Raw genomic sequence first — 10,224 nt, forward strand, 5'->3', positions numbered from 1 at the left:
CCCTGATGCTGCCTGGCTGGCTGTGTTTTTCTGCTTGTATACTTCGGATTCCAGTATCTGCACTTTGTCTCTACCCATTGTCAATGCATTCCCCAACCTATTCACAGTGCTTTAAAAATAATTCAAAAACTTTCAATAAAATAATACCCATTCCATGCCTGCATGCATCCTAATTATGTATGTAGTGCTGGCTTTCTAGTAACAGAACACGTTGCCTGCACTCGAAGATATTAATCTTTACAACTGGAGGGCTGGAAGTTATTTGCATGAAACTCCCAGCCCTAAAGATCACATGGTGCTGATGTGAGGCACAGTAAACCATGGCAGCACTTAGCAGCTCCTTCCTGCTCTTTGTCGCTGCGGCATTTCTGCATCTTTTTATTCCCACTTGGGCCCTGCACACAGTCGGCTCGCTCCCTCTGGACACCGTCACTTTCTACAAGGTGAGTGCACCCTGAAAACGCGGCGCTCATGTTAAACATTTGATTTGCAGGCGGGCCAACGGGAACTTCCTTGGTGCTGCATCTGAAATAAACTCGACCAGTGTGATAACTCATTTGACATCTTGCAGCTCTGAAACAAAAAATGATTTGACTGTCACCCGATGAAGGGGCGTCGCTCCGAAAGCTAGTGTGCTTCCAGTTAAACCTGTTGGACTATAACCTGGTGCTGTGTGATTTTTAACTGAAAAAAAAAGATGGGGCAATATCCAACGGTAAAGAAAAAGCACAACGTGGAAATGCCCGGGATGCCAATCGAAGCGGATTTTGTTAAATGACAGGTTTCTATCAGACGCTAAGGAAATTAAACCTGATCGGCAACCTTGTGTTTTTGTTTAAAAGATAGGTTGAAGTATATTAGAGAAATAGACAATGAGTAAAGGCGAGGATAGAATGCACGGGTTTGCTGATCAATCCAGTTTTAAAAATGACAATGAATTAATTTGAGAAGAGTGTAGCAGTGTGCACGGGCAGAGTTTGTAACATCGCCACTGTTTCAGTGCAGTGTATCTTTATCATGGACGGGGGGAGTTCTCGAGGACTGATGTGCAGAATTTTCTGGCACCAGAATCTCTGCTGGGCACGGAATCTCTGTCATTCAGTCCGTTAACAGGGTGGTTAATAGAGGCTTCCCTTTTGCATTGCCCTAGTGCGCTCCTCCAATAGAAAAATGACAGCGAACAGCAATGAGCACCTCCCCACCAATCCTTTCTGCACGCGTGTGTTTCACTTCCTCCCTCCCGCCCATCTCCCCCCTCGTTTGCATCAATGTCGCTCCTTTTGTTTTTCCCCCAGCCCCACTCCCTTTCTCCCTCCCCATCTGTGCTTCAGTCACTAATTAGGCCAGAACAACATGAGCTCACAGAATGTGCTAGAATCTGCAACTCGGTCACATGCAGCCATCACATCTGGTTATAAAGGTTACTTTTCTTACAAACAGGAATCACTGAAACAACGTCCTCCTGGGTTGCAGCATTTTTTTAAAAAATAGAAGCCAAAGTTAAAAGTACGTAATAGAAAGAAAATGAATTCAGATTTACTCGTCAAATTTACCCCAAAATGCCACACACAATGAATCATTCCAGAAACAAAGACCGGTTACCAAATTCATGCCAAAAAACCTCTGTCAGAGAATAGGCGGGTGTTGGGAAACGCTGCACTTTTTAATTCTGAACAGGAACTAGCTTCGTTAAATAGAACTTTTATTTTCATGACAAAAACAATGAGATGCAGAAAACATGTAAGACATAAAGACAAAGTATTGGAAATACTCAGCAGGCCTGGCAGCAGCTGTGAATAGATAACACTGACCTTCCTGGTGGTTATCCAATGACGTTTATAGTAAGCAGATTGGTTGTGGGTAAAGGAAGCATTGGGTCAGTTGTATTTGATGAAATGCAATTTCAGACTACCAGAATTGTGCAAACCCAATAAATGGATCAACACCTAAAGTCTCAGTATTTCCTGCAGGTTATTCCTAAACAGAAGTATGTGCTGGTAAAGATTGACACACAGTATCCATACGGAGAGAAACAGGATGAGTTTAAGAAATTAGCAGAAAACTCTGCTTCCAGCAAGGAACTCTTGGTGGCTGAGGTGGGAATATCAGGTAGGAAGAGTTACTTGCTCAAGAATTAAACTAAGTGTTCAGAAACCTCCTCTATTAAATGTCTGTGTCTTATATTGGTTAGTTCCCACAACAATTCCAATCATAGCTGAAACCATGTTCATATTCAATGTGTTGTGCTTGTAAATAAATAAATACATATTAGTGAACAGGGATGCTAGGAGCCTCAGCCAGAGAGCAGGTCTTATTCTGTTAGAATTTTTTTCTCAGCATAAGTATTGAGTGGCTATTTCCAACTGTGAGCTGGAATCGAGACCATGAAAAATGAAGGAGAGTACATAGAATAGGGAGAAGAAATAATTTGTTTTCACATAAACACCTTTCACACACGGAGGACATCCCATACCACTCACAGCCAGTAAATACTCTTAGGAAAGGGTAGGGGAGAATTAGAAGCTTTTGTACCAAGCTGTAGATCCTGTGGGAATTGGGAGTGTTAGGAGGGTGGGGGGATGTGAGGAAAAACAATGTTTTAAAATATATAGTCAGACTTATACTATGAGAAATTATTTAACTTTAGATTTTTTAAATTCATAAACAGATTATGGTGAAAAGGAAAATTCAGAACTTGGCACGAAATACAAAGTGGAAAAGGATGACTATCCTGTCTATTTGCTTTTCACGAATGGGGATTTAGAGAATCCAGTCCACTACACTGGTGAGATTAAACAGGATGCCATTCAGCAGTGGTTGAAGAGTAAAGGTGTGTGGGTCGGAATGCTCGGATGTCTGGAGGAGTATGACTCACTAGCTGCAGAGTTCCGCAGCACAAGCGCCCAGGAAGAGCGCCAGAAGATCATGGAGAAGGTGAAGGCCATGATACAGGAGATGCCAGAGTCTGAGCAGAAATCAGCAGAACAGTACCACAAAATTATGAGCAAGGTTCTGGCACAAGGTGATTCATTTGTCCATTCCGAGATTGCACGGATTGGCAAACTGCTGGAAGAGAGCAAGATGAGTTCAGCTAAAAAGGTGGAGTTTCAGAAACGGCAGAACATCCTGAGCTCGTTTCAAGTACCCAGTGTAGCAAAAGAGGATTTGTAAGAATTAACTGGGATCTGTTGAAGTCCTGAAGTTTTAAAAAAAAGCATTCTACTGTAAGCCATGTCACTGCTGAAATTGCTGAAGAGGATCTGGTTATCCAGAGTCCACCATCTCCCACTTATTCTTCTCAGCTGAAGGCTCTGACTGTTGTGCTGTCTTAACAGAGCCCGATACTGTTCTCAAATGCCAGCTGGCATGAGGCACTGAATATATTACTTGTTTGTTGAATCCCCATTAATGCCAAAGCACCAAACTGAATGATGGCATCTTGCCACTCCTGTTAACTCAACAAATTTGGACTCAATCCTGGGATCCTCAGTCTGTCTAGCTCATAACAATACCCCTTCAAAGGTCTTAGGGTCTTTCATTGAAAGGGAATTTTCACCACGATTGTGGCAGCATTGTGCATGTTGAAACTGCAGGAGTATGTGCTAATGATGGGCTTTCACCAACATGCTTCATAGCTCAGAGTTGCCAGTTTCAGCTGTGCTACGTTAAAGGAGCTGCTGAACAGAAGCTGTCAGACTGCATTACCCCACCTTCATTTCAGACCAGTAGAAGCCTGTGACCAGGCCACTCATTCGTAATCAGCCAGGGAGTAGTGAGTGGCACAGGTAGACCAGCTCAGAAGAGGAAATACCATTAAAGAATGGGAGTCAAACCATAAAATTGTCTTCAAGTAGATGTCAAATAACATACAGTAGCGCCTTGACTTACAAACTTAATCCATTCCAGGACCCGGTTCGCGAACCAAAAAGTTCGCGAACTGAATCAATTTTTCCCATTGTTTGGATAGTGTAAGAATGCTTGGTCGGCTGTTCACAGCGCATGCGCCAAGGACGAACTGAATGAGAGCACGCGGGGGCCCGAGAGCTTTTGCGTTCAACAAGCACGTAGCAAAGCAGAACAGTGAAACCACGTGGTCGCACATGGGCTTTTTGCGTTTGTACCTTGAATTTCGTACGTACATTGAAGCAAAATGTTACGTACAATCCCATTTGTAAACTGATTTGTTTGAGAACGGGGTTGTTTGTATGTCAAGGCACCACTGTATTTCAAAGTACAAGATTTTATAGAAATTATGAAGCTCTTCAGCAGTGACATGGACAAAAGTCTTTGTTTATAAATCTCTTAATTTTTTTTTAATTCTTGGAAAATATTTTCTTCACTAACCTTTTGAGGGTTATTCCCAGTATTATTTCAATATGTAACAATCTGAAGCAGTACAGGTCTGTCCCATTGCTTCCCATGTAGCGAGTTCCGCATGTCAAAAATGCCATAATGAGTGTAACCAAACAGAGGTCCAAAAGTCATTGCCAATAAATTCTAAAGAAGATTAAAACTCTATAGACTGTAATAGTGAGGCCTTTTTCACCCCCTCTCCCTGGGCTGTAATACTCCTGAACAGCATTCCCTTATACTCTTGTCACTGGCGAGCAAGAGAAGAGGGAACAGTACAACATTCCAACTAAGATCAAATCCTGCAGGTGTATAAATGAATTTGGGTCTCCACTTATAACTGATTGGCATGAGTGAAGGAGATGCAGGTATGAGAAAAAACACTCCTCTTCAAGTAAAATGCAACTTACAGTAAAACAAAGGAAAAGAATTCTCCAATTCTGTTGACACCTGTTCGTTTCATCATCACCCATATTTAGACTTTCTCCCAACAGTTGATCTGTATAAGGATCACCCTGATGTGCAAATGATCTTGTGTACTATTGTGAATTGTTTTAAAAATCTTATTAAAAATGATAATTTACAATTAATCTTGCATATAGTGTATATATAACTGATTCAAATTTAGTCAGGATGAAGTCATTTTACAGCCTGGAATTCAAAACAAGTTGCTTTCCCTTCCTCATAGTCTTGTGTCAATGATAGGAACTCTTGTATCATGGGTGAGAGTTTAAATTCCACATCAGGACTTGTGCATAATATATGCTGATACTTCTATTCAGGGAGTAATGCAACATGTTTGATGTTAGAGAACAGGCCATGGTAAGTGTACCGCTGAATTTAAAAGATGTCTTAGTACTACAGTATTATTTAAAGATAGAGAATTTTGTTGTCCTAATCAACATTTATACCTCAATTAGTAGTACTAAAATTGGTTATTGATGACGGAGGCTGGTTATTTTATTTACTGGGCAAATTGGTTTCCTTTGATGCTTTCAAAATAACAGCAATTATACTTCAGTAATTTATTGAACATTGTACTTTAAGACGTCTAGAGGTCATGAAAAATATTTAATAAATGCAAGGTCTTCCTGCCAGTCAACCAATACTTTTATTCGTAGCTTCGTGAAAGTGCTATTCAGAGTGAGGAAGGTTGGGGCCACTTGCCCTTCATATCTCAACTATCTTACGATGTGCAGCAGCAGATTGGATGCTATTGATAGTTTATTCTAACTTGCAGTAATGAGGCAATTTGCCACATTCAATGACAGCAAAGTTGATCAGTCAGTCTGGCTCAGCAACAAATGTCAAACCTGGAGAAGCATCATGCAAAATTATGTACTTTGTGCAAAATTGAAGTCCATGAGATTAAAGAGCTGTATTGGCTAAGAGAATGGTTAAGTAGAGGACAGTAGTGGTGAATGTATGTTAATCAGAATTTCAGGGGAAGTGTGCAGTGATATTTCCCAGGAATTATGTTGGCTACTGTGCAATTTACTACATATTAATGACTTAGACGTTGGTATATAAGGCATCATTTAAAACTTTGTAGATTACACAAACGCAAATGTATCTCTGAAAAAGATAGTAATTGACTTCAGGAAGACACAGAACTGTTAAAATACATAGAAACATGGCAGGTGAACTCTTCTGCAACACACTATGGATGTGACTCATTTTGTTAAGATGAATAAGAATCCAAATTAAACACTAATTTTAAATAGGACGCAATAATGGAATCTCAGTGGTGTACACAGACAAGTGTTTGGAGGTGGCAGAACAAGTTAAAGGCTGTTAAAAATTGTCCAGTTGATCGTCACATTTTCATAAGGATTTCAAGCCTTTAAAGAGGAGGCAGGGAAGACTTACAAGAATACAACAAGGGATGAAAGTTCAATATGTTGCAATACTTAGGAGGTGGGAAAGATTTTATACAGATATTTGAAAGTTTTGATGAGTAGATTAGGAGAAACCGTTTCAAGTAGTAGGATCTAACAATGATGTCTTGAAACGGTTAAAGTTGGATAAATCCCAGGACCTGATCAGGTGTACCCGAGAAATCTGTGGGAAGCTACAGAAGTGATTGCTGGGCCTCTTGCTGAGATATTTGTATCATCGATAGTCATAGGTGATCTGCTGAAAGACTGGAGGTTGGCTAACGTGGTGCCACTGTTTAAGAAGGGTGGTAAGGACAAGCCAGGGAACTACAGACCAGTGAGCCTGACTGACCTCAGTGGTGGGCAAGTTGTTGGAGGGAATCCTGAGGGACAGGATATACATGTATTTGGAAAGGCAAGGACTGATTAGGGATAGTCAACATGGCTTTGTGTTTGGGAAATCATGTGTCACCAACTTGATTGAATTTTTTGAGGAAGTAACAAAGAGGATTGATGAGGGCAGAGCAGTACATGTGACCTATGTGGACTTCAGTAAGGCATTTGACAAGTTCCCCATGGGAGATTGATTAGCAAAGTTAGATCTCATGGAATACAGGGAGAACTAGCCATTTGGATACAGAACTGGCTCAAAGGTAGAAGACAGAGGGTGGTGGTGGAGGGTTGTTTTTCAGAGTGGAGGCCTGTGACCAGTGGAGTGCCACAAGGATAGGTGCTGGATCCTCTACTTTTTGTCATTTACATAAATGATTTGGATGCGAGCATAAGAGGTATAGTAAGTAAGTTTACAGATGACACCAAAATTGGAGGTGTAGTGAACAGCGAAGAGGGTTACCTCAGATTACAACGGATTTGGACCAGATGGGCCAATGGGTTGAGAAGTGGCAGATGGAGTTTAATTCAGATAAATGCGAGGTGCTGCATTTTGTGAAAGCAAATCTTAGCAGGACTTATACACTTAATGGTAAGATCCTAGGGATGTTGCTGAACAAAGAGACCTTGGAGTGCAGGTTCATAGCTCCTTGAAAGTGGAGTCACAGGTAGATGGGATAGTGAAGGCGGCATTTGGTATACTTTCCTTTATTGGTCAGAGTATTGAGTACAGGAGTTGGGAGGTCATGTTGTGGCTGTACAGGACATTGGTTAGGCCACTGTTGGAATATTGCTTGCAATTCTGGTCTCCTTCCTCGAAAAGATGTTGTGAAACTTGAAAGGGTTCAGAAAAGATTTACAAGGATGTTGCCAGGTTTGGAGGATTTGAGCTATAGGGAGAGGCTGAACAGGCTGGGGCTGTTTTCCCTGGAGCAGAGGCGGAGGGGTGACCTTATAGAGGTTTACAAAATTATGAGGGGCATGGATAGGATAAGTAGACAAAGTCTCTTCCCTGGGATGAGGGACTCCAGAACTAGGTTTAGGGTGAGAGGGAAAAGATATGAGACACCTAAGGGGCATCTTTTTCACACAGAGGGTGGTACGTGTATGGAATGAGCTGCCAGAGGAAGTGGTGGAGGCTGGTACAATTGCAACATTTAAGAGGCATGTGGATGGGTATATGAATAGGGAGGGTTTGGAAGGATATGGGCTGGATGCTGGCAGGTGGGACTACATTGGGTTGGGATATTTGGCCGGCTTGGACGGGTAGGACCGAAGGGTCTGTTTCCATTCTGTACAGCTCTATGATCTATGGACAACAATTTTTAAGGAACAAAAAGGACAGCAATTGAAAGTAACTTGCAAAAAGAAACCTGAGTTGACATGAATAAAAAAGTTTGCAATTAAATCTTATGATTCAAAATGTGTTCTCTGAAGGGATTGTTGAAGTAGTGCATTAGTAATGTGCTAGACTTATATTTGAAATGAAACCAAGTCATAAACAACCAACAGAGGCCTGATGTCTGAATGGCTTCCTTCTGAAATTACAGGATTCTAATTTTAATTAAACAAGAGTTGTGAAAACAGGTGTAATCATTGAGATGAGACCACATAGTGTAATTAGTTCAACCCTTGAATCAGAAAGTCCTGTTTCTGTAGCCATACTGGAAAAATTCTGAAACAAATGATTCCTACAAGCATTTCTAATCTGGAATTAAACAGTAGCTTTAAACGTATCAGATTCAAGATAGAGCTGCCTCAACAATCACTCCCTACCAATACTAAAAACCTACAGGCATGCTCCTCTCCCATGGGGACTGATTGTGCTTTGTTTTCTGTGCTGAGGCCGTTCCTTCATACATCCCTCACACCTCTATACAGGACGAGAATACTTCCATAAATAGTTCATTATTAACTTGCAGTGCAATGTCAATCAAGTGAAATTTTGCACATCAGACACATACTATACATCATAGATAAGATCAAGGAGCAGAAATTAGGCCATTCAGCCCATCGAGTCTGCTCTGCTATTCAATCATAGCTGATAGGTTTGTCAACCCCGTTCTCCTGCCTTCTCAGTGTAACCTTTGATCCTATTCACATCAATAACTTATGCATCTGTCTTAAATAAACTCAATGACCTGACCTCTACAGCCTTTTGTGGCAATGAATTCCCATAAACTCACCCTCATCTCTGTTCTAAGGGGTCCTCCCTTTACTCCGAGGCTGTGCCCTCAGGTCCTAGTCTTTTGCTAATGGAAACATCTTCCCACATCCACCCTATCCAATCCTTTCAGTATTGTGTAAGTTTCAATTAGATTCCCCCCTCCCCCCACAATCCTTCTAAACTCTGGAGTATACAGTGTGCTCAAATATTCCTCATATGTTAAACCTTTCATTGCTGGGATTATTCTCATGAACGTCCTCTGGATGTGCTCCAGGATCATATGTTCTTCATGAGATGTGGGGCCCAAAACTGCTCACAATATTCTAAATGTAGTTTGACCAGTGCAGTATAAAGCCTCAGAAGTATATCCCTGCTTTTATATTCTAGTCCTCTTGAATTAAATGCCAACATTGCAGTTGCCATCCTAATTACTGACTCAACCTGCGAGTTAGTTTTAAGAGAATCCAGGACAATGCCCAGATTTGATTTTCTTTCCCTCCCCCCATTTAGTCCATGTCTCTTCTTTCTACCAAAGTGCACAAACTCACTTTCCCACGTTGTATTCCATCTGCCACTTCTTTGCCCATTGTTCTTGTCTAAATCCTTCTGTAGCCTGCTCAATAATACCTGTCCCTCCATCTAACTTTGTATCATCTGCAAACTAGTATCTTGCCTCTCACACCATGGGCCCTTATCTTACCCTGTATTGCACATCAAAGGCCTTCTTGAATTCCAGTTAGATAACATCCACTGGTCTAACTTGCTCGTTACCACCTCAAAGAATTCTAACAGATTTGTCAGGTATGAATTCTCCTTGACAAAATCATGCTGCCTTTGTCCTATTTTATCATGCACTCCCAAGTATTCAGAAATCTCATCCTTCACAATGGACTCCAAAATCTTACTGACAACGGAGGCCAGGCTAATCTGCCTGTAATTTCCCACCTTTTGCCTTTTTCCCTTCTTACACAGGGCGGTTACATTTGCAATTTTCCAGTCCTCTGTCACCTTGTCTGACTCCAGTGATTCCTGAAAGATCACCACTAAGGACAGAAAAACATTTAATGAAGTACAAGAATTAGATGGTGAAAATACACCCATTCATCTGAAATGCCATGGGAAATTATGTTGCATAATAAAAGTTACCCAGAGTCATAAAGGTGTACAGCACAGAAACAGACCCTTCGGTCCAACTTGTCCATGCCGACCAGATATCCCAACCTAATCTAATCCCACTTGCCAGCACCCAGCCCATATCCCTCCAAGACCTTCCTATTCATATACCCATCCAGATGCCTTTTAAATGTTGCAATTGTTCAAGCCTCCACCATTTCCTCTGGCAGCTCATTCCATATACGTGCCACCCTCTGTGTGAAAAGGTTGCCGCTTAGGTCTGTTTTATATCTTTCCCCTCGCCCTAAACCTATGCCCTCTAGTTCT

General features: G+C 41.4%; 1 protein-coding gene across 1 annotated transcript; it reads left to right on the forward strand.

Annotated features, from left to right (window-relative positions):
- The first annotated feature begins 282 nt into the window (after positions 1–282).
- Positions 283–4,940, forward strand: LOC140488145 (endoplasmic reticulum resident protein 29-like). The gene is made up of 3 exons (XM_072587969.1): positions 283–443; positions 1,971–2,109; positions 2,669–4,940. Exons 1-3 carry the CDS (start codon positions 321–323, stop codon positions 3,169–3,171), a joined length of 765 nt encoding a protein of 254 aa, XP_072444070.1. The 5' UTR covers positions 283–320; the 3' UTR covers positions 3,172–4,940.
- The last annotated feature ends 5,284 nt before the right edge of the window (positions 4,941–10,224 follow it).

Source organism: Chiloscyllium punctatum, chromosome 17 (genome assembly GCF_047496795.1).
Source record: "Chiloscyllium punctatum isolate Juve2018m chromosome 17, sChiPun1.3, whole genome shotgun sequence".
Classification (NCBI taxonomy): domain Eukaryota; kingdom Metazoa; phylum Chordata; class Chondrichthyes; order Orectolobiformes; family Hemiscylliidae; genus Chiloscyllium; species Chiloscyllium punctatum.

Coding starts and splice junctions, on each gene's coding strand:
- LOC140488145 (XM_072587969.1), top strand. CDS start 321: ATGGCAGCACTTAGCAGCTCCTTCCTGCTCTTTGTCGCTGCGGCATTT. Junction 444..1,970: donor ACACCGTCACTTTCTACAAG/GTGAGTGCACCC, acceptor TATTTCCTGCAG/GTTATTCCTAAACAGAAGTA. Junction 2,110..2,668: donor GGCTGAGGTGGGAATATCAG/GTAGGAAGAGTT, acceptor ATTCATAAACAG/ATTATGGTGAAAAGGAAAAT.